Source organism: Octodon degus, unplaced genomic scaffold, assembly GCF_000260255.1.
Source record: "Octodon degus isolate 3935 unplaced genomic scaffold, OctDeg1.0 scaffold00002, whole genome shotgun sequence".
Lineage (NCBI taxonomy): Eukaryota > Metazoa > Chordata > Mammalia > Rodentia > Octodontidae > Octodon > Octodon degus.
This window is the reverse complement of record NW_004524578.1, coordinates 5,359,668-5,384,358: the sequence shown is the minus strand read 5'-3', so window position 1 is coordinate 5,384,358 and position 24,691 is coordinate 5,359,668. Positions and strand designations below refer to the sequence as shown.

At 47.8% G+C, this 24,691-nt stretch overlaps 1 protein-coding gene across 2 annotated transcripts in view; it reads right to left on the bottom strand.

Moving 5' to 3' along the window:
• Adamts17 (ADAM metallopeptidase with thrombospondin type 1 motif 17) overlaps window positions 1-24,691 on the bottom strand; it is a 356,834-nt gene that overhangs the window by 6,713 nt on the left and 325,430 nt on the right. For both annotated transcript variants that reach the window (XM_023709886.1, XM_004623253.2), the window contains 2 exons: window positions 11,615-11,819; window positions 8,973-9,125 (listed from right to left, as the gene is read on the bottom strand). In XM_023709886.1, the coding sequence (XP_023565654.1) occupies window positions 8,973-9,125; window positions 11,615-11,819 (358 nt within the window). The remainder of the gene's footprint in view (window positions 1-8,972; window positions 9,126-11,614; window positions 11,820-24,691) is intronic.

Here is a 24,691-nt window from a genome sequence, read left to right as displayed (position 1 = left end):
AGGGCCTTCCGGGGTGGGTGTGTGTGTGGCTATAGAGAAGCTGCTGGTGCTATCATGCCCGAGGTTGTCTGTCTCCTGCCTTTCTGTGACAAGCTACTCTCTGCTTGCTTGTCTGACAAGCAGGCTCATGTCGAGTCTTTCAATTCAGAAAGATAAACATCCAGAGGTAAAGCTGCTCTGAAAGGAGACCAACCTTCAAATCACAGGGGAGGTAGGAAATGCACAAATAGCACCCTGGGGGCCCCGCATGTTCAGACCAGCATGGGGGCTGCCAGAGGCCCGCCAGGTGAAGCCAACCTAAGTCTCTGCTGCTCAGCTGGCCCCATCTCCCACAAAGCCACTGGAGAGGACCTGTGGCCTCAACAGTTGGTTGTGCATCACGGGCAGATTCGTGGGCTCCATCCTGGACCCCAGCAGTTGGCACCAACATGACTGGAAGTCTGAGGGGTGCTGGGTTTGGAGAGATGACGTTACCCAGGAGCTTCCCACCACAGGGGAGAACTTGAGCTTGGGATAGGCGCTGTAACAGTGCTGGGGGCAGGGGAGAGGCTATCTTAGAGGAAACAAGCATCTGCTGCAGGGAATTAGCAGGTGAGCTTTAAAAAATCCTGATGTCTCAGGCTGTTGTGGGGGCGTATGGTCACCGTCTTCTAACACTCTCCAGGTGGCTGTAGTGGGTGGCTGGTGCAGAGAGCCCCTGACATAACTGAGTCTTTGCCCCATGCCCAGTGGAGAATGCAGGGAGCTCTTTTCCCGTGAAGTAGGTGCCTATTTACCTACAGATGTGGGTAACTGAGTCAGAATGACATCCAGCTGTGGCTCTGACTACTGCATTTAATACATGGAGGTGAAAAGTGTGCTTGGATGTAGGCAGCAAAGATTTTCAGTCAAAATTTTTCTTTAAAAAGTAAGTTGCTTGATGTTAGAACAGAGCCTCTCCCGGCTCAAAGGTGGGGATGTGGGCTGCTCCCCGTTATTTTGCAGTCCACACACTGCTTCGGAAAGCACCCCTCACCCAAAAGACTCCACCGGGGCTCACTGTGGATCGAATGGGGATCACCCAGGTGTTGAGACACATAAGAAAGGGAGAAGTGCTGCCGTCTACTCCTGGAGACAGGGTGCGTGAGTGCAAGCACACACTCAGGAGGCGAGGCTGGGTCTGCCCCAGCTTTATGGAGCGGGGGACAGCCCTTACACCCATCCATCCCCCACCTCTCCTGACCAGGATGCACCCAGGCCCCCTTGGCTGGGAATCAATGGGCTGAGTCCCCTCTGCCACAGGGCTGCGTGCATACCAGGGAAGGGTTCCACTTTTTCTGCAGTGTAATGAATGTGTGTGAGGTCGCCGGGGGAAGGGCTTAGTCCTGTGGGTCTATCCACAGGAATGCAACTGGGTACGGTACTGCATGCCTGTAATCCTAGCACTCAGAGGCTGAGGCAGGAGGATCCCTGTGAGTTTGAGGCCAACTGGGGATAATCGAGTTCAAGGCAAACCTGGACTACATAGTGAGACCCCGTCTCAAAAACCAAAAAACGATACAACCACCACTAAGTGGAAAACTGACTACGGTGTGTCTGACATGCAAAGGAATTCCTTTTTTTTTTTTTTTTGTCTTTTTGAGACAGGGTCTTGCTATGTGGCTCAGGCCAGTCCTGAGCACAAAGATCCTCCTGCCTGAGCCTCCTGAACGCTGTGACTCTAGGCCTGTGCCACCACACGTGGCTAGGAGTCCCATTTTGAGAGCACATCCCTAAGTCAGATTCGTCTGGAATCCAGCAAAGTCCTACACAGTGCACCCACGACAGTTTTCCCCTGGGCTGTCGGGCAGGCAGGCCCTGGCTGCACAGCGCAGGTGTTGAGTGCCACCGTGCACGCACATCCTCTCTGAATGCTCTCTGTCTCATTCACTGGCCTGGGGGGCTGAGGGAAAGGCTCGCACTCGGAGGTCTCCCTCCCATGCAGGTGCTGCCTCAGCTTCCCCTGGGCTCCTCCATAGGACTCCACGACAGGGTGCAGTCCTGAGGCCGGCGCTGCCACTGAGCTTGGCAGAGGTCAGGATTTGCAGGTCAGAGTTGTGCATGACAGGAGAGACTGGCTCAGCCGCCCCATCCCCCAGCCTGACTTCCGTCTCCCTGCATGAATCACTGGGGACAGGGATTGGGAGGGAGCACAGAGGTCAAGACACCAGGCCAGGTCTGCCAAGCTCCACCACTGACTTGTTAGCTCCCCTAGCTTGCGCCACTTGCTCTTTATTTTCCAGTCTGTAAAAAAGAACTGCCCCCAACCAAGCTCACGAAAGGCCATGCCCACACCCTTCAACAGGGACAAAAGTCTGGCCTCAGTGTTCTCCAGCACCCCCGTAAGGCAGCTAGGCGAGGCAGGGGCGAGGGCCCCGTGGCGCTAGCACCCCGCTAGGGATTGTGCTTATCTAGATCAGATCTTGCTGTCTTCTAGCTGGACTCCTAGGGGTGCTGCGAATGGCTCTGGTTTACCTGGGGGAAGTTCTGTAGTCATAGGATATCCACGCATCTTAGCTACCCGGGAGCCGGGGACTCCACTGTGAGCACAGAAGGGTGGCAAAGTGCCACGCACAGAAACCACCCATTTCAGTTAATGAAGGTGTAGATGGTACCTGTGTAAGGAATCGGGAAAGCTCACACTTAAACAGCTGAGCGCGTCTTTATATACGGTTCCTAGACTCACTGTCCTTTTCACGTATTCTGTGGCAAGGGTCATGCATACCATTATAAATGAAAAGAGGAGTCTGCATACAGCCCTTCGGTGTGAGTGGCTGTGGGCCACCTTCCGTATTCCCTGCACTTCCATTTGAGGTGGTGTCCACCCCACTCCGGACCTAAAACCCACACATAACACACCCTCCTGACCAGCGTTTGCTGAGAAAGCTGCTGGAGGAGACCGTGGGGCGTGGTGGTGGGAGAAGGGGCCGCTGGGACACTGCAGCCTGCTCACAGGCTGTGTAACTCAGGCAAGTGACTTACCTAAAGAGCCTCCACCTCCTTGAAGCATGAGGATAAATGCCCCCTTGTGGCCCTTTCCATGTGTAGGAACAGCATGGAATCGGTCTAGCAGGGGGCTGGGAAACTGGGCCTCAACAGCTATGGAACTGCTGTTACCAACAGACGTAGAGCCAAGACTGAAGAGAGCTGGCCAGGATGGCCCTGAAGTCTGGGAGGGCCGCCTGCCGGCCCGTGTCCTCCTCAGCCTCCTGGGCTGCCTTGCTGTACGTACCATCACAGGAGGCCTGCAGACAGGTGTGATTCTAGAAGAGGCTAGAAGGGGTGCTTGGGCGCAGCACCCTCGCCTCCTAGACCCCCAGCTGCTGGTGTTAAGGATGACGCAGACACAGGTGGTGGATTCCATGTCTGTCAGCCTTCCCTGTGGCCCCAGACTTAATTAAACATCCAGGAGACCGCAGCATCTCCTGATAGCATCGGCTCTTGCCCCAAGCATCCCTGTGAAGCCGTTATTCAAGCTTTTAGAATCAGAGCAAACAGATCTATAAAAACATATCTGGTCTTGTTTATAGCGCACCAGGAGGGGCACTTTTTTCAAGCGGCTCATTCCATCAACATTTCATGGGGCTTCCCGAGCCTCAGCTATGGGAGACAAACATGAAAGCAGCCATAAAGTCACCTCAAACTCAGGCCCTTTGCCAGAGAGCCGAACTACATGCCCCTTCTACCACAACACATAGAGGGCACCTGGAACGCGCTGCCTGGTGACACTGGAGTCCTGGGTCCATCTACCAGCCCTTCCTGGGCAGGAAGGAAGTGGCAAAGCCACCTGGGTGGAGATGCCAGTGACATGGGAAAGTTTCGATGGACAAAGCAGAAAGCTCATGGCCACAAAGGAAAGGGGAGGGAGATTCCATTTGGATTTGCTAACATGCCTTCCACACCAAGCAGGAAGTGGCTGCTGGACAGGGAGTGACCAAGGCAGCCGAGGCTTCAGCAGAAAAGAGAAAGCCCTTGTGTTCTCAGATCCTGGTGCCAGCAGGACGCAGTGCAAGCATGACTAACTTGGCTCTTTTAGAATAAGAATAAAAATAATAGCAGGGCCAGGGAGATAGCTCAGTAGAATAAGCGCTTGACTGGCAAGCGCAGGGTCCTCAGTTCAATCCCCAGTACCTCAAGAAAAAAAAGCAACAGTAGATGTAGCAACAAAGCCCACCTTCTACCTGTGAAACATGTACTTAAGCTTACGTATATTTGTATTTATTCTTATGTGGAATGTCACTGTGACCAGGCCAGGGCTTGGGACACAGTAGGTGCTCAATAAATGCACATAGGGCACTGCTTTTCAGAGAGACAGAATTGAGGCTCAGAGTGTCCACACAGTAGCAGCCTCACCCCACATACCACCTGCCCACTGGCACGGCCACAATATCCCCCTGAACTGTGTCTCCATTCCTGCCCAGAGCCCCGGCCTGGTAACACCCTCTACCTTACAGGGTTCGTTCCCCTCACTTCTCACAGCTCTGATTATAGCTATAAATTAGACCTCAGTCCGGTGAGTGTTTGCAGGGTTTGCTACAGGAGACTGAAACTCTTAGGAGGGGAAGACCCAGCCATGAGAACTGCCTCTAGCTGGTGGGTTCAGGCCAGGGCTGGCCCGTAGTGAGCCTGGGCACGCAGGGATTTGTGGCTGCATCAGTGAGGCAGGAGGAAGGACTCCCTGTGCACCAGCAAACCACCCACAGCCTCGGGAGCCCATCGCCCACAATGAGAGGGCGGGGTTGGGGCAGGATCCCGACAGCCACTCCAGTTTCTGTTTGTGTCTGGAAGGTGCTTTGCTGGTGAGATGTCAAACCTCTTCAAAGGCATTTTTGACACATTTTCCTCCCAGACTTGGCATGAAAGCCATGAAAACCTCAGACAGAAGCTGTTGAAGCTTGAAATAGCAGGTCTCAACAACAATGAACACCCCGGCACTGCTTGTGCTAGCTCTGAAGTGGGAAATGCTGACACTGACGCACACACACACGCACATGCATACAATTACATTTGCTATATGCTACGCACTGGGGCAAAGCCTACACGGGGAAGTCATTCACTTATCTGTCATCCCACCACGGGGGGCCTGGGGCTCCACCGACCAGGGACGACGGCACCAGACAAGGTCAGATGAGGCCACGGCAGAGTCACGGTACATTTTGACGTCTTGTCCTGGTCTCTGAGCCATGCTCACCAAGGTGTGTGGCACAAGAGGTGCTTTCAGGGACCAGGGCCTCCCTGGCTCATGGCCACGTGTGGGCAGTGGGAGAACTTAGGCTGCGGCGCTAAGGAGCAGGATGACAGATGCCCGCTCTGGCCTCTCATTCCCCCAGAGAGCATGTGCAACGACCACTAGCCTAACTTACCAGCGCAGCCCGTGAGCCTCTGTGTGTCTGCGACGGGGCCTCCTGGACAACTTCCGGGGACTCTGCTGCTCTCCAACAAGCCTGCATCTCTCAACTGGGCAGATGCTGGGCCTCAGGCAGCCCACTAGCCTGCTGACCACAGGAAGCATTTCATGCCAAGAGTGTCTGCCCCTACCTCTTGCCCCATCCATAAAAGCACTGGATTTCCATGAGCAGTACCCAGTGTAAGACTTGCTTGTCCCTGTCACAATGAAAGGGCTTCCCATGTGCCAAAAGATGGCCCGAGATCCTCAAAGTTGCTCAGAGTTACTCTTGGTCTCATGTTTTCTTTAATAAGGACTCAGTTTTTAGTTTCACATTCAGGAGAGACTTAATGAGCATGTAAGATCTCATATGATGAGAACAGATTTATACTAAAGTGTTAAAGATTGATACTAAGTCTAGGAGGGAAGCAGGTTTTGGTAGGAGTGGTGAGCTGGAGACCAGGAAGACCCTTGATTTCAACAAGCATGCGCCTTTGATTGTCAGAGCTGAAGTTATCCTATAGCTCAGTTCCTTGTTTCAAATAGGAATCTAAACCTCTGGGATTATGGTGCATGGAAAGAAAGATGGGTTACCAGACAAAAGGCAGGGACTAGATTCACCCCTGTTGCTTTTTAGTTGGTGATCTTGCGGGAAAACCCACATGGCCACTCTGAGCCTTGCGTTCCTCATCTCTACGATGGGGACAGATAATTGTGAGGACTGAGATCATCCAGGTGAAAGTGCTTTGAGATTCTAGACCAGTGTCAGAGATCCCTGCAAAAGGAGGTATCACCCTCCACTGTGGGGGCCCTGGAGGTCATCCCACAGCGCTGACTTCACACCGCAGGGGTGCAGCACGGCCCGTGTCCCGGGTGCGTACTGCCCCCTTTTCAACTCCAGAGGCCCCACCATGGTCCAGCGTGTGGTCCTGTGTGGATGGACAATAGCTCAGAAAGTTCTTAGTGGACCCCAGAGATGTGGCCGGAGGCCCACAGCCAGCAGGGCCCCACCCGGGCAGCCGGGTCCCAGGGAGGCAACTGCAGACTGGGGAAGTGGCATCAGGGCTGATGAGCATTTTGTAAGTAGCCCTCAGGTGACACAAGGTTGGCTCGAGGCTAAGCCATGGGTCTCATCTCCTACCCAGGACACAGAGGAGCTTTTAACAGCCAAGTGTCTGAGGAGTGCGTGGACCTGACATCTGCGGAGACCTGAGCAGAGACAGGCTCTACCTGCTGTCGCCAAGGACTCCTGGCAGGCAGACGCCTCATCTGATGGCCTCTGGGGGTGCTGCAACTCCCACATCCCAGGTGGAAAGAAGACGGGTTCAGTTGAAGAGGGACCTGCTACCAGTCTGGCCACCATGCAGTAAGTCACAGGGCGCTTTGATCTTCTGAGCACTGGTGTACCATATTCCCACAGAGCACCAAGCGTTTCCTTCCAACACCACCCAGTATGATCCTCTGGCGTAACTGATTTCTCATGGGGAAGAATCCCGTCACTTCAGTGGTGATGAATGAAAGCCTTGCTGTGGAGCCTGAAGCAGCTCAGCTTTTAATCAGAAGTCACACTACTTCAGGAAGAAACGGGATTTCCTCCAGCTCAAGGGCTCCCACCCAGGTTGGGCACACATACCCAATGTTTGGTGGGGCTGAATGAGGACTTGCACTGTTTGCTGGACAAAGCTACTATTCCTGGAGGGAAGGTGGCTGCAGAGCAGTTTGCAAGCAGCACAGCAGGAGTGATGCCCTCCGCTGTGGCAGGAGGGGACAGGAAGCCCACGGCTCCTGCAGGGCCCTAGTCAAGGGCTTGGGCTTTGTCTGCTCAGGATGATAGGGGTGGAACTCCCTGTCCCTTCCAAGGGTGCCGGCCCAGGGACTGCACCTGTGGCAGGGCACAACTGGCCTGCACCCCACCCAAAAGTGGGCTCACCCCGACAGCACCATGGTCCACATGAGAAGAACTGCTTTTGAGGGAGATGCCAGAGCTTCCACTGGTGGCAGAATGTGTTCTGTGCTCCCGCAAGCTCAGCAGCTTCCAAGCTGGGCTGGATGGACTTGGGAGGACAGAGGACAGACAATGTGTCCCAACATCATCCCGTACAAGCTGGGGAAGCTTGAGGGATGAGACAAAGTTACAGCTGGACAGAACAGGTGTGTCCTGGGCCTGTGACTGTACCAGGGGCCCCTGGGGAGCGGGGAGGGAGTCAGCCTGGCTGTCAAAATGCTTCGTCCTCTCTACCAGCACCCTGGAACTTCTCTGAGACATAGGTGAGGCCAAGTATTGTGATTCCCATCTTGGAGGTCAAGACCCGAGTACAGGTCAAGACCTCCAACATCAGACTCATCTGAGCAGCTCCATCCTGAGCTTTTCAATGTCCACGTGATGGTGTGGCATCTGTGGGGGAGGGGCTGGGGGCAGAATGGACCACTGCTCATTGGCCATTGATTCTACTGCTTTGGTCAGATCTTTGTTCTAGGAGTGAATGGAAAGGAGATGGGCGTGACCTTCCCTACGTTGAGTGTTCAGAGGCTGCACTGAACACTCAACAGGCAGGCTGGGACCCAAGCAAGGGCTCCTTTGCACTCAGAGGGTTTGCAGGGCCTCTGTGTTCTGCGTTGGGCTGATGAGGGGAATGGGATTTCCTCAAGGGTCCGAATCTGATGGGCTTGCGGTCCAGTGCACAAAGCATTCTTCCTTCATGGAGAGGAGGCAGAAACCAAATCTCTCACCTGGGCTGTGTGGCCAGATTCTCACAATTAAGCCCAATTCCAAATTTGTGGGTACAAATTTTCCCATTTTTAAGTGTTGGCAGTTCCTTCCATAATGTTTAAGATTAGTGCGAGAGCCAAGCAAACACCAGGGGCCTCGGGTCACTGATTGGCAGGCCTTCAGTGCAAGAGGGATTAGGTGAGATTTCCAGTTGCTAAGATCATAAGGAAACATAAACACACTCTCCGCTTTCATTGGATCTCGAATGGTCTTTGTGACGAGACTTATGCTGACCTCAGTCTGCAGTAAACAGAAATCATTCACAGATATCAGGGAAAGCAATAAGAGAATGGTTCCAGAGCAAAGAATTTCTCTACTCTGAAAAATGTTTCACTGCTGTTGAACCCTCCTTGCCCTGCTGGCGCTGAGCCCACAGCTCTGCGACATTCCCTGCAACCTCTAGGCCTCTGTCCAAGCATCCTGGGAATGAATCGAGATGAGTTCTGCTCAAGTGCCTCCCATTTGCCTGCCATGCCCAGGCTCCCACATATTCACAAGGCTCTTGTGACACACGCCTGGGAAGCCAGGCCCATAGCAGGATGCTGTGGCATTGCTAGCGTGCTGCAGGCAAGGCCAGAGCAGCACCAGAGCACCAGCTCCAGGCTTCAGGCTGCGTTTGGTTTTCTGCAGAGTGCACCCAAAGCAGTGGCATGCTCCCCGTGAGCTCCGGGGGCAGCGCCTTCGCAGCTGTGGGGCAGGCAGGACACAAGTGGGGTCACTGGCAGGTGCGGTGCTGGGAGAGCCAATTTACCTGGGCAGGTGGAGACCACCTGGAAGAGCACGGCACAGGGTTCTCACCTTAGACCAATCCCCTGTCTTCCACTCGTAGCAGCCCGAATAGTCTTCGCAGGGCTCCTCCTCTCTCGGCCTCGTGGCTGCGTCGCATTTCCCCTGGGAGTTGGTGCACGTCACTGTTCGCTTCTGTGTCCCCTTGCCACAGCTGGCAGAGCACTGCAAGACACCACACAGGGGCTTAATCTAGCCCGAGTCTTTTCAAATCCATCAACAACTGTGATGTCCCTACTACATATATCAAAGGATGGTGCCATGTTTTTGTCCCCTTAAAGCTCAGGGTCTTTAGAATCTTAGGTGCAGTCCCAGCTGAGATCCCAGCCAGATGGCTGGCGATGGGGGAGACAGGAGTCAGGACTCAGAAGGACTTGGGGTGCCTGGAAGTTTGCTCTAGGACAAGGGGCTTTGGTGGTCAGCTGTCAGGTCCACAAGAAAATGCAGGGCAGAAATTCAAGGGACAAATGAGGATCTGGGGGCAGAGGCCAGTTAGAGCACGGCAAGGTCTGAGAATACACAACAGGCACACATGGCCAAGACCCCGATTTGGGGAGGAGGAGGGAGATGAAAGCCACAAGTGACTTTCGTCTAAGGCAGGTGGCCACTGCTCAGACAGTGCCTGCAGCGTCTTAGTGTGGACACCAAGACTGGGAACAGAGGAATGAGCCCAGTGGCAGTCTATTTACTTTCAGAGAGACATGCAAGAGCGGTATGTGAAGGGCACATAGGCAGGCCCTAGAGCGTGACAGGCGGCACGCAAACTCCTCGAGCGCTCAAGACTGCCAGGCCCTGAGCAGCAAGGAGAGCCAGGGGACAAAGATGACCGGTGCAGAAGCGGCAGGTGCACAGGGATGTGCGGAGCCTGGCACTGCTGCCAGCTGAGGCTGCTGAGAAGAGGCCTGGCAGGGCCTCTCTCAGTTTCTCTCTTTGCGTCCCATCAGGGATGGGCCCACAAAGGCCAGGACAGGCAAAGCTGACCATACCTCTTGTTCCCTTTGACATACCCCACCTTCCTTCTAAGAGAGTCTGGGCTGGGCAGGTAGTGAGCAATTGGTGCTGACAGCTGAATGAATGCCACCCGTTGACAGATTAGACCCAGCTCCCAGAAGAAGGGCTGTCAGGCTTCAGCCCAAGGTGAAGGGACGGAACCCTACTTCAGGAGCAACGCGTGGGGGAATGATTTAATACAGGTTAAGAAAGCAGCACTTGGCTGGGCCGGGGTGGCTGGGTCAGGATGAGTACAAGTGACATGCTAGTTCGGGACTAGGATTAGACAGACAAGGGAGCATGGTCCCAGAGAAATGGCTTCAGGTAGCGCTCTACTGCCTCCCTCACATTTTCCAAACATGGTGATCTTCAATGCTCTAATAACTAATAACTTCAGGCTTGGCTCTTTTGGTAAAGAGGTACCCCCAAGGGTCTGCATGGAATGCTCAGGGTTTTGGTCTGTGGAAAGCATGTATCTTATGCGGGCCATCAGCAGGTGATCAAGACCCCAGGGCCCACGTGCACAGTGATGGAGGAGCTGTGGCTGTAGACCCACCTCCGCTCAAGTATAAAAGAAACACTCCTTGGTGGTTTAAACTTGCAAATCTAAGTCTATGAAAAGAAGAAAACCATGAGGCTGGAGAGATAGCTCAGTAGAATAAGTGATTATTTGGCAAGTGCAAGGTCCTGAGTTCAAACCCTGGTACCATAAAAAAAAAAAGAAGAAGAAGAAGAAGAAAACCAACATTTCAGTTACCATCTCTTCCTAAAATCTCCTAAAGAAGACAAGGATCCAGATTTCTAAATTTGTTGCATTTCAAGATCTTTCTAGAAATTAAACAGGTTTCAGAGCAGCCAGAGGCATATAGCTTGTTCATTAAAAATGGGCTGAATACTTTCTTCTTGAAAATAATTCTGTTTGGCAATCAGAGGGAACTTTAAAAATATTTTCCACACTGAAGAGTGTCTTGGATCTAGCCTCTTTGAGTTTCCTAGACCACTTTTGGTGGAAGACCTGAGGGAAGCCTGCTATTTATTTACTGATTTTCTGTTTGTTTTCTAGCCAAAGAATCAAGATCATTAAGGTAAAGTCAATTCAAAGCCATAAGGAATGACATCACTAAAGATAAAATGCTGCTTCCAGGATTGGCCTTCAAAGTTAGAACTGCAGTCTTAATTGGTGTCTCTCCAAAATGTTTCATGGCATGAGATTTGTACCTCTGACTTGCATCCCAAAGGCTGTCCCTTCCAGCATCTGACTCAGCTGTGACATTAAAAGGAAGTCTTTGAAACCAGCTTTCCCAACTTGACCATCCTACAGTGCAAACATGCTCATAGGAGGATTACAGAGCCAACTGGGGTCTAACTACACATGGCAATATTCGTAAGGAATAGAACAGATAGTATTTTTACTGTGGTGTCAATGTATGTGCCATCAAAAGTGTGTGCATGTGGACACGCCTGTGTGTGCCATGCTGCTTTCGCAGAGGGGATTTAAGAAAGTATGAGCTGAAACACCACCTCGAGCTCACCTCGGGATGGGTAAGGACTGTGATAATGGATGGGGGTACATGACATCGAGGAGCAGAGGGTACCATTCTGGAGTCCTCATACACGAGGCTGGGAGGGCCTTGGCATGAGCAACAAGCAGCCCAGGCACCCACCTGTGACCACTCAGATGCCTCCCAGATGGACAGGCAGTCTTGGCCCTCACAGCTCTGCACTGGTGTTGGTCGGGGACCTGGGCAATACAGGGGGCGTGTAGCAACATGGGTGCCATTCTGCAGCTGGTACACGCAGGTCACCTCCCGGTGCTGGATGCCCTTCTCGCAGGTTGCTGAGCAGGGGCTCCATGGGCCTGCCACCCATCTGCCAAAAGGGAGAAGAGACAGTGAGAACATGGGGGGAGGTCAGCCTTCTAACCCAGCAGAATGCCTTCCAGAAGGGTCATGAAAGCACTCCAGAGTATAAACCGAGTCACCCAAATGGTCACCTAGTCTAATGACCTTCTCGGTACAGAAAGCCCCTTGTACACATCAGCCCAGTCACCGGCTGGGTGATGGTTCTCAGCTGCAGTGCAGTTATATATCCCACTTGGCGTCCTGCGAGATGCTTTGTTCAATGGTAAGCAGACACGCTGCTGGCCATTGCTAGCAGCACTTTGCTACAGTGATGAACTCTGGCTCGGATTCTCTTGTCTCTTGCTCTCTGCCTTGGAACCATGTCACTGTTCTAAGGTACTACAATGAAGGAGCTATTTATTAGAGCAGCACCAGAGACTGTAGCCCCTCCAGAGTAGAGAGGGTGACTCTTGAGGATGGTACCTTGTGGGCCACAGGAAGACAGAGGCTGACGAGGTCGGCATTTGAAAGTACTCTCCTAACACTTCCTGACCTGCCCAATGCTCTCACGATCTGGAGTCTCTCTCTCAGTGTGTGGAAAGCAGTATGGGATTCTTGGTTCCTCAGAACATGGAGGGGGCTTGTGGTGTTCTTGTAGGGGCCCTAAAGGAGTCTCTCCTGTTTGCCTCTTGGGTGAGCTGGCAAGCTTAGCCAACACACCTAGGTCCCAGGACTCTACCTGGCAAGGCAGCTCTAGCTATGGGTGTCTATCTTGGACAAACTCTCCATTCTTCCTCATTAGTTAAAATAACCCTGAACTCTCCTGGAAACAGACTCTCATCATGCCATGTCACCCGAGTTCAGAACCCTCTGTGGCACCCGGAGGGCCTTTCCAGTGGGCACTAAGTAGTACCATTCCGTCTTCCTGGCCTGTTCCAGCCAGCAGAGCGCCTCTTCTTGGACCTCCCACTTAACGTGGGAGAGACGGAGACAACAGTGCCTACCACGGGGTGACTGTTGTCATACGTTGCTCACAGCAGCACCTGGTGCACAGAGGCCCACGTGCCACTAGCTGTGATTGCTGCCATTGTCTCCTTGGGAGGTGACGGTGAACTTCCAGGGCACTGAGCCAGTTTCTCATCCCAGGATTTGCCAATTGCTCAGACAACACTAAGAAAGCCCACCAGACTGAGTTCCAAGTGTTTCTCCTTCACCTGGTTTTTGGTGGAGCAGGAGTTCACGATCCTGCCATCTCAACTTTAATTTTCTAATCAGTCACTGCTGTTCTTAAAATGGATACAAAGACCCAGGTATGGTCTGAAAGCAGCCCAGAATGTCGCCTTTCTTTAAATAGAGATGCCGTCTTCATCAATGTTGCCCAACTTTGTCCCAATTTTAGGCTATTATATAGTCGATTTATACCTCCACTAAGTTTATCCCCCCTTTCTCATTATGCTTGTATCCTTTGAGCCGACTCCTAGTCAGATCTTTCTCCTACATGTCTGCAATTGACTTTATGAGTAAAATGTCAGGGTTTGGGGTGAACTTGCTGGGTGCTACCACGCTGACCCTTCCTGGGAAAATAGCTTTGTACATGATTTTGTTTTTCCCTGTCCTCATCACAGGGACATCAGCAGGCCTAGAGATGCACAGCATGGCCACAGGGTGGACCTGCTTCCAAGGCACATGGCCAGGCTTGTGCCGTAATGAATGTGGGCAGCTACTGTGGTTTAAACAAAGATCACATGCAGGACACAAAAGAGGGAAAGAGTTGGGTGAGGTTCCGAAGTCCGCCCTGGCTGTCTCCTATGCCTTCTGCTCCACGGATAACTTGAAAGGTCTTTCTGGCAGGGAAAGAGACTCCAGGAGGAAAATGGAGAGGAAAAGTTGACACAGGTTATAGCCCAGGAGAATTTGAAGACATTATGCTAAATGAAATAACCTGGTTACTACAGGACATTGTAATTCTGAGGTACCTCGGGTGCTCACACTCAGAGACAGAGCAGGATGGGGGCATTCCGGGTGAGGCAGGGGAATTTCTGTTTAATAGGGTCAGAGTTTCCATTTGGGGAGATGAAAAAGTTCTGGAGATGGATAGTGATGATGGGAGGCGAGCAATGTATACAAGAGTTCATACTGCAGTGCTCATGCACTTAACGTGGTTAAAAGACTTGTGGGAAGATGGCACTGTGGTGCACTGCAGAGAAGCAGCCTCTCCAATCTCAAACCTGCAGATGCACAGTGATTACTGGGGACCCCAGGGGCCTGCATGGTAAAACACACCAGTGGAATAGAGCCATGGATGCAGCAGACTGCAGTGGCTGGTGAGTTATTTGGGTTCAGATGTCCCCCAAGGAGAGGAGGATTCACTGGCTGCCATATTGCATAGAAGCCCACCGAGCTCAGAACTCAGCAGCTGTGGATTGGTTTCATCTGTGTTCTGGTGTGATGATAAAGGGGAGCTGAATTCAAGTCAGCAAGAGCTCAAGGAGCCCAGCGCAAGCCAGCAGGAGGTACGCAGAGTGTTGCAGGCCGAACAAATTAAGTTCCAGCCTCACAGTCAGAAACCAGCTTGAACTTCAGGGGAAATGCAGGGCCAGGCTTGCTGGGATCATCCACTACCTTGCTTTAAATCTCCATCTGGCTTGTTAGGATTAATCTCCACGGAGTTGAGCCCTGCCTACCAGTGAAAGCAGAGATACAACTCTGAGTGAATTTTTCATTCTTCTGTTTTTATATGAGTGTGAGCATTATTTCTATCTTGCTGTTGTCGCTCTGTTCTTGTTTCTTCCTTCTCTTTCCTTCCTGTCTCCTTCACCAGTTTCCCAAAGCTCACATAACTTTCCCTGTCCTCCAGCCCTGCTTCTGACCTCCTCATGTTCTTCTATTTCTCTATTCTTTTCCCTTTAAAGCCTTTTAAATTATTTCCCCTGATGGCAAAATTACCTTATTGAGGACATGTTTACTGTGTACAAGTTTTTGGCCTCGTTTTAGATTTTGTTGTATAACCACAAATCTAGTTCATATGGTTAAAAGTGGCAAATTAATAGTTATCACAGTCTGTCATTTTCTAGGCTGTTTGGTGCTATTGTTATCATTGACTGTATTACTATAACCAACGTGACAAAACTGTTGTAATCTCTTGTTCTTCCTGGTGTGCCAAGCTGTGACTGCCTAAGGGTAATAAACAATACTACAGGACAGTGCCAGAGAACCAGCAGCAAGGCCAAACAGGCAGCAACTTCTCATCCCCAATAAATTGAAAAGGTAGGATTTTGCAACAGACTCAAAGCCAAAAGCCAGCTTTACCTAGAAGACGTCTCTGAGAAATAGCCATTTCCTAAGGGTTCTCGTAACTCCAGCAATAAAGCTACCTTCCATAAGAAATTTACAAGCATCAACCCAGAAATTAAACTAAGAAAGGCAGAAAGAAAGAAAGAAAGAAAGAAAAACAAAGAAAGAAAGAAAATGGAAGCAAGATGCAACTGAAGACATCCAGCTCACCAAAGGGAAAGCCAGGGAAAAATGAGGTAGAGCCACCCAAAAGCCACCCAGCTGGACTCTCTCTGAAGTGGTGATGGTGGAACTAACAAAGCTGATGAATGAGGCTCCAGAAAAAAAATAAAATCAGAACTACAGAGATGGTGACTATAATGAAAAACACAGTTAGTGACTCTAGAGCAGATAAAGATTGTTAGAAATGGAGGTGCTTAGGAAAACGATGGAAACCATAAAAGAACATAGGAAAGAAATGGATTCCATCAAATAGATTCAGATATCCAGATAATTGGTCCATTGTAAGTATATATATTAGGATGATCCAAAACTGAGGACAGAACATCGGGTAGAATACAGGATTACTGTTAGCAATCATGAAAAAGATTTCTTACAGTTAGCAAGTGACCACACAAAAACAATCAGTCAAACAGCCGTTGGATGATACAATGAAAATAAGATTGATCAGAATCAATGAAAACATAGGAGACAGCTGAAATAGCATAAAAAAATTCTGTTCACAGAAGTAATGGCAGAAAAGTTCCAAAGCAAGGAAAAAGAATTTGGCATACACATAAGTGAGGCATATAGAACTCTGATTAGCCATATAATATCAAGATTCCAAAAATTCCATAGAAGAACAGAATATTAAAAGCTGTTAGAGGGGCCGGGGAGATGGCTCAGTGGAATAAGCAGTTCTCTGGCAAGCACAACGGCCTGAGGTCAAATCCCCGGTTCCATTAAAAAAAAAATAAAAGCTGTTAGAGGGGCCGGGGAGATGGCTCAGTGGAATAAGCAGTTCTCTGGCAAGCACAACGGCCTGAGTTCAATCCCCGGTTCCGCAAAATAAATAAATAAATAAATAAATAAATAAAAAATTAAAAAAAAAATAAAAGCTGTTAGAGAAAAGGAAAAACTTTACTGATAAAGGAAGGCCCATCAGAAGTACAGTAGACATCCCAACACAAACCCTCAAATCAAAGAGAGCTTGGAGTGAGGTATTTTAAGTCCTAAAAGAAAGCCTTAAGCCATATTGATGTACCCCATAAAACTCTCTTTCAGAATTGATGGAGAAATAAGATACTTCCATGGCAAAGACTCATGGGAAACTGAAAGTATAATTAAGGGCCAAAATGTATGATAGTTGGGAAATGGGAAGAAAATGTTCAAATGTGAAGGGGAGTAATGGAGGGAGGAGGGGGGTAAAGAAAGGAAGGGATAAGAAAAGAGGATAGAAGAAAAAATGGAAACTAAGCTTTTTAAATAAGGAGTGGAAGAGGGGTTGAAGGGAGGAGAGGGGAACAGGGCGAAGAAAGCAGCAACAAGATATGTCACAGATAGGTACAGATTCCCTGCGATGAATGTTATCATTATGTATGCCTAACACGGACCAATAAAATTTTAAAAATGGGTGATGTGTGGAATTTTGTCATTTGCACTCCATCACAATGAAAAAGGAGCAAGTGATGGCGATGGGTGGCTAGAAGGGAAGGGAAAGGGAAAGGTGAAGAAGCAAAGCATTTCCCATGCGCCAGGCAGCCACACGTGTGAGGGTGGAAGAGACATCTGCTTGGCTGACAACGTATTCTCCCCAGAGATGGGAAATGAGCCGTTGGCAGGAAGGGCCTTCAGTTTTGTGCATAAACATTCAGAGCTTTAGCCATGTTCCAGCTCTTGTTCTCAATGGATACCTCAAGGAGGCATGGGTCGAAAGTAGCATCTAAAGACAATTTCCCGGCCAGCGAGATAGCTCAGCGGGCTAAAGCTGCCTGCTTAGGCAAGCTCCGGCAAGCACGCAGGGACCGCAGTTCGCTCCCTGGCACCACATGCCACACTAGCCCCACCCCCAGAGCATACTGAGTGGGCTACAAAACAAAACAAATCAACACAAACCTACTTCCAGTGGCTGAAAGAAACCATCTCACCAGAACAACTGAGGCTCCAGGAGCCACGCCCACTTCACTTGCCACGCACTGTTCAAGTGAGTACCACGGTCCATCTCATTCATTGCAAATCCTGTAATCTGGGGAAGGAGCTGAAGTTCTGTGAAACAACTTACATCGCAATTACGGTTTAGGTTGTGCCTTTTCCCTACTGTTTCCCTAAAAAAATTTACAATGACATTTATTAACCAAGTTTGATTTAGCAGCTCTTCTTCTTGTGAGCGGTAAAACTACAGTGTGAGAGAAGGCACCATGAACACTTCTCTAATGCACATCACCGCGTCCCTGTCCCTGAAGCAGTCAGCACGGAATCCACTCCTCTCTGCCCATCAGAGATTCAGTTTCTCTGCGCAGACAGGTGAAGCAGCTCTTCCCTGAATGCTGGGACCAGAAGAGTTTCAGTTTAGGTTTTTGAATATTTTCACATTTAGTGATCTATGTAGGGGGGAGGACCCCAGTCTAAACATGACATTCATTGATGTTTTGCATACACCTCATTCACATAGCTGAAGGTAATTTTACATCATATTTTGAGTGCACCTGTATTTTGACTGTGATCCATCACAGGAAGTCAGAGATAACTGTCTTTTCCACTTGTGACCTCAGGATGGCACTAAAGAAGTTTTGGATTTGGGGGCTGACATCGTAGATTTCCAGAGTAGGGATGCTCGACTTGTACAAGTTATAATACTCTAATATTCTAATGACACACTGTGCTGTTCAGTGACTGTGTGACACTCTCCCCTTTTCTGTTTTGCTGGTGTAACAAATTACCACAAACTCAATGGTCCCAATCATGATCAATTTACTACCTATTATTTGACAGTTTTGGGGATTGGAAATGTGACAGGTTTTGCTGGTCTAAAATCAAGGTCCTCGAAGGGCTGGTTCCATCTGGAGTTTCTAGGGCAGAGCCTGTTTCCTCTTGTGTTTTCCAGCTTTTAGACACCACCCCCAACATCTGGCTTGGGCCCTTCCCTCTGCCTCTATCTCCACAGCCAGGAGCGTCAGGTAATCTAGCTGCCCCCCGTGCTCTTATCTTCCTCCCTAGCTTTCAGGGACCCCTCTGGCCACACTGGACCCTGTCACACAACCTAGGAGAAACCCTCCAGTGGAGGCAACCTGTATGGTTGATAGAAGACAAACTTGGTGGCATAAAAAGCCAGAAATTTATTCTTTCACTGTTTGGAAGGCTGGAGGTCCAAACTCTACATATCACGAGGGGTGATTCCACCTCAGGGCTCCGACAGAGAAGGGCTCTTGCATACCCTCGCTTAGGCGCTGGAAAGGGCTGGCACTCCTTGGCATTCTTGGTTTGTAGAAAGTTGCTCCTGTCTGCCTTCTGCTTCACAACATGCCCTCTTTGTGTGTCAGTGCCCTTCCATGCCATCTTTTTATATATGGACACTAGAGAGATTAGATTAGGGCCTCAGCCTACTTCAGTAAGATCTCAGTTAATTACCTTGTTACACAGGTAGGAATCCTATTTCCATTCTGCAGTCCTAGGAGTCAGGATTTAACACACCTCTTTTAGAGGCTATACCTCAACCCATCACACAACCTCACTTCTACCTTCAACCTCAACTCGCTGTGACCCAACACATGCGCAAGTCCCTTAGATTAGCAGGTGGACACCCTTGGGAGCTCCTGGACTGTCTACCAGGAACCCGTCACACCCACACTCTGGAGCAAGTTCTGCTTCTATGCAACATTCACTTTTTACTCATAACTTTATTTGGCTGAGATTTAAGCTAGATAAAGGCCATGTGAGGTCTCCTCAGATGTGTTTTTTGTTGTCACAAAGAAACATGGCACTGTACAAGTTATAGTCTTTGGATACAATTCTTTTTCCAAGTAACAAAAAGAGAGGACATTGGTTGGTCACTTTTTTAATGTATTTAGTACGGGGTCTACAGGGTCTACAGGGTCTCACTACTCAGATCGGACTCGTAGTGATTCTCCCGTTTTCAGCCTCCCAAGTGCTGGGATTACAGGTGTGTACCTCCATGCCATCTCAATCGCTGTCTCAGTGCGCTCTGGGGGTGGAACTGGCATGGCACACCGGGGATTGAACCCCGATCTCTGCGTCTGCCTAAGCAGGTGCTTTAGTCCACTGAGCTCTCTGGCCAGCCCTAGGTACTTATTTTTGACAGCTTTCAATCACAATCTGACTTAAGAAGTGATTTACTTGTAGGATTTAGTGTTGACTTTAACCATCTCGCAAGTGGGTGAGAAGGAAGGATTTGGTTGGCCTAGCACCTACTTGGTCTCTGCTAGGAAGGATCCATACATTGGCTAAGTTAATGGAAGCAAATAAACAAGAGGTCTGTATGGGATTCTCTGCACTGGTTACAGCCTGGCAAATTCCAGGCCTCTGATGGAAGAATTCAGTGTGTAACTTGCTGCAAACCACTTTCCTTCTCTAAGCTTCAAGTCCCTGTGGCATGCGAGTGGCCAGAGCAGGGCGCCTGTTCGTGAAGCCACTGCTTGTCCTGCAGGAAAGGTCGCTGGGCTGTGCCAGGGCAGGAAAGGCTCCAGGGATCCGAGCTCCTGCCCTCTGTCCCTGGCTCAGGGCTGCTACTCTCTAGGCATGACAGGCAGCGCGTGGCTTGGCTACACTGTGGGCACCTACCGTGGATTCCAGGGTACCTGTAACTCTGCTCTCCATGGTGCTGTGGGGCTGCAGGTGGGGAGACACAGAGGCAAGGCCCTCCCCATGCAATGCCCTGAAGACTGCAGGCAGCGTCAGATTCTGGGACTGCTGGAGACCGAGTCTCTGCCAGCTCCTGGCAGACCGGAGCAGCCACTTTGTGATGGGAACCATCGGGACACAATTTTCACATATGCCATTTACAGTCGCTGAAGATTCGTAGTCGTTTTTATGGAACAGATGTCTACAGAGATGGGGATGTCGAGGTGCGAAGGTGACAACTAGCAGGCTGTGATGTTTTCCCCGGGGGATCCCACAGGGCCTCTTTACAGCTGCACGTGGAGCCTGCACTCTGCCTCTCTCCATTTAAAACCTGAGAATTATGAGTTCTCATATACATCGCCCTGAAAAGTAGTATTATTCATGGATTCATTTTTGAAAAGAGGAAATGAAAATCTGAAGTGGATCATACAAGTCTGTGAGTAAATATGAGCCTTTTCTAGAAGCAAGTATATAGTTCTGCTTGCAGAGAGGCCCAGAAATGCCTGAATTCTCTTTTGTAGGGTTAACAATGTGGAGCATGAAAAGAAATAGCTTTCAGGCTTTATTTTTCTTTCTTAAAATGTGTTTTAGTTCAGGGTCTACAAGGTCTTACTACCCAGATTGGACTCACAGTGATCTTCCCGTTTTCAGCCTCCCAAGTGCTGGGATTACAGGCCCACCATCATGCCCAATCTCAGTTGCTGTTTCAGCGCTCCCCGAGGGCAGGGCTGGCACGGCATGCTTGAGATCAAACGCCAGTCCCTGCATCTGTGTAAGCAGACACTATAATCTGCCGAGCTATGTGGCCAGCCCAGCTTTCAGCTTTGAATTCAGATTAAAAAACTTTTTTCTAGGTTGCAGTGTGTCTGTTCAACCTGAAGATTAAGATGGATGATTTGCTAGGATCTGAGCCCTATCTGTGTTTCCCTGAAAAGGCCTGTGGACCCCATAGTTAGCTCTTATTGCCTGGGACAGAATAAGGAGGAAAGGAGAAAGGAAGGAAGGAACAAAAGAGGAAGAGAGGAAGGGTGGGGCTGGGGTGGAGTAGCGAGGAAGAGAGGGAAGGAGAGAAAGAAAGGTGCTTGGCCAAAGTATAGTTCAAGGGGACATTTCTAAAACAGTTTCTCTGATTGCACCAACTAACCTGTTCTGAGAGCTCCCCATGTGCCCAGAGATGTTCTAAGCCCCCGACATGATTCCAAATAGTTTGATCCTTACAATGACCCTTTATAAGTCCATTCACAGGTAAAGAAACAGTACTGCCACACGTGACTAACTGGCAGTCACTTTCAGCCAGTAAGATACAGCTCACATACCAAGCAGTCCATCCCTTTAAAAAGTATAATTCAACAGATTAAGAGTTATGAAGCTACTATTGCAATATAATTTGAAAACACTTTCATCACTCCCAAAAGAAACCCATACTCAATTTGACCCAGAGCCCAGGCCTGGCGTGTGAGTGGAACTTCATCCATCAGACAGGCCTGGTGTGGAACCCTGCAGCAGAACTCCCTGCGGAGAAGCTAGAGGCAAGACTCACCCAGCTGATCCAGGAGCACAACATCTTGCCAGAGTGGCACAGCGGGTTCACCTCCAAGGGCTGCAGCAGGAAGAAGTGGAGCACAGCAGCCAGACCCAAGCCACACCCACCTGGATGAGTTTGAACTTGGGAGATCTGGATCTGGTGCTAAGGTAATAACTGCACCAAAGCTCTACACCAAAGCTCAGAAGACAGTGCTATACAAAATAACAAACAGAAGGAGCAAAATGCATTCGCAGGCTCCAAGCCCACCCAGAACAAATGCAGGAGACAACAGCATAGAAGAAATTGGAAACCACACCCTGAAATCTCTGAAATGATAGCATCTGAGGTAAAGAAACAACTGCAGAAAGGTATAGAGGAAATCAGATCATAAATAATTTCTGAAGTAAAAAAGAAATGATAACTATAATGAAAGAAGTACTAAGTGCTTCTAAAGAAGACACTGATAAAAAATAGAGAAAAGGAAAATGATGGAATCCTTTAAACAGTATCGGAAAAAAATAGAATGCATGAAGCAGATTCAAAGTGCTATACAGGAAATTAAAACTTCAATCACAAGCTGGCAAAACCACTTGAGTGAAAGTGAAAATAGACTTTCAGACCTTGAAGACACCGTTGCAGATAGTGAAAAGGTAAGAAAATCTCCAGGATGCAGGAAAAAATAATTCAATAACTGCAAGACAATGCAAAGATGAGCAACATAAGACTAATAGGCATCAATGAGAAAGAAGGAATCAATACAAATGATATAAAAAGGATATGGGCAGACGTAAGAGCAGAAAACATCCCAAATATGGGGCAACTATCTGACATTCAGTAACTGAAGCATATAGAAATCCAAATAACATCGACCCAATTAAAACCACACCCAGACATATAATAATCAAGATCCCAGAAATTCAGCACAGGAACAGTTTACTAAAATCCACTAGAGAAAAGAAACAGATAACATTTAAAAGAAAGCCTATAAGAAAAACAGATTTCTCTTCACAAATCATCAAGTCAAGAAGAGCATGGAGTAAAGTACTTCAAGTCTTGCAAGAAAACAAATTCCAACCCAGACTGATATACCCTGCAAAACTCTCTTGCAAGTATAATGGAGAAGTGAAATACTTCCATGACAAAGAACAACTAGAGAATTTCATGATGACAAAGCCAACCCTACACAGACTACTAAATAATGTTCTAGAGAAGGACCAAAATGAGCACAACTCCATGAATGAGAATGGAAAGAACCCCCAAATAGGGCAAACAAACACAGGAGAAAAAGAGGTAAACAAAGGCAGTCTTTCAATTATTCTTTTGTAGGATTGGCAATGTCAGTAGTTGTTGACTTGAGTCTTTTGCAGCTCAGCATATTAATATGGCTTTACTTTTTATACCTCATTTTTATACTTTTCTGCTGGATGGTTACACATAACCCACTACTATTATGGACTACTGGACTATATTGGATTATTTTGCTGAATTCATGCACCTACAATATTTAAATGGCAATGGAATACCCATCTTTGACAAAACTAAACAAAAAAAGGGGATATAAATGAAGGACTATTTTGTATCTGTATATACAAAATAGGATAGATACACAGCTACTTTCTCTTAATTCAATGAGAAGATTTGTACTAATAGTGTTTGGACAGGATATCATGTCTGCATCTTGTACTGTGAATAACTACCATGAAGGTAATGATATGCAATGTATTAACTATTGTAACTGTCCTAACCTGTTTTGAAACTCATTGCTATTTGTTCCTCATTAAAATTAATAAAAAATTATTCTTTTATATACAGCAGCAAAACATTTCCATCATCATACTCTACAAATGGACTTCTCCTGCACCCTATGGGCCATGATTCAGCCCAGGTCGATAGGTGGATACCAACGTAATAGCAGTGGCTCAGTCCCACAAGTGACACCTGGTCACCAATAAGCATCATAGACACTGTCCACGTCCACCACATACTAGAACTTTGTGTGCTATCCTATCCCCAAACTGTTAGAAGTGCTGCTCAAATATTTGCCATTCCAGTATTCATGTTACGTTTTATTCTTAATAATTCTTTACTATCATGAAAACTTTTTCTTAGTTGATATTTTTTCATATATTAACCTATTCAAATACTATGTGAGTACTCTAAATTGATATATTTTCTCCTAGTATTAGAAACTTTAAAAAGTATATTTCCATTTTCTATAGACCTTCCATTAATTATTCCTTATCTTTTACACACACACACACACACACACACACACACACACACATATATTCGAAAAAATAAATATATAACCTGATGTAAGATTGATACTGTTTTGTGGAAATCTTCAATGATCTTTAAATGGGTCCATCTAATATAATTATATTTTACATAGTCCTGCATAACCACCATTTTTAGAGCTCTTTATTCTTTATCCAGGACCATGTAGCAACTTGTCTTGACTTCTGGATTGTGGTCTTTGTTATTTTCTATATCCTACATCTGGAGGTATTAGAATATTTCGAGTTTGTATAACTGGAAAATATTTTACTTTTGGTTTTCAAAGGTATGTTTGCTAAATATAAAATTCAATAAGGACAGATTTTTTTTAGTCCTTTGAATTAATTAGTTTCTTACTTACTTGCTCTTTTCTTCATCTAATGTGGAATAAGATAATATTTAATTTTGTTCTTCTATAGCTAATATACTTTTATGTATGTGTTTTAATGATTTTTTGTTTACAATTAGTTTTGGACAATTTCATTTTTGTGTATCTTGATATGATTTTATACATATTTCTTGTGCAAAAGGTTCATTTTTCTTGGAAATGTGGTGCTATAATTTCAACTAAATTCAGAAATTTTAAGTTTTTAAATATTTATTGCCTACTCCTTTCTACTTTGAGAATTCTAATTATATGAATATAAGTTTCTTGATTTTAGCACAGAGTGAAGTATTATATGACTGATCTGTGAATTCTTCATTTTTATTTTAGACAATTTTATTATACTCATTTAAAGTTTGTAAATAATTTATTTACAATGTGCAATCTATTATTAATCTCATGCCATGTATTCATTTCAGAAATATTTCTTTAGTGCAGATGTTATTAATTCAGGGATTTCTTTTTTCATTTCCAATCTGAGGTCTTCTAGAACTTTCTGCAGCTGTTTTATTTCAGAAGCTGTTGATTCATTGCTTTCAGCTGTGTGATTTCCAATTTGTTCTGTGTTAGTGTCCTCTGCACT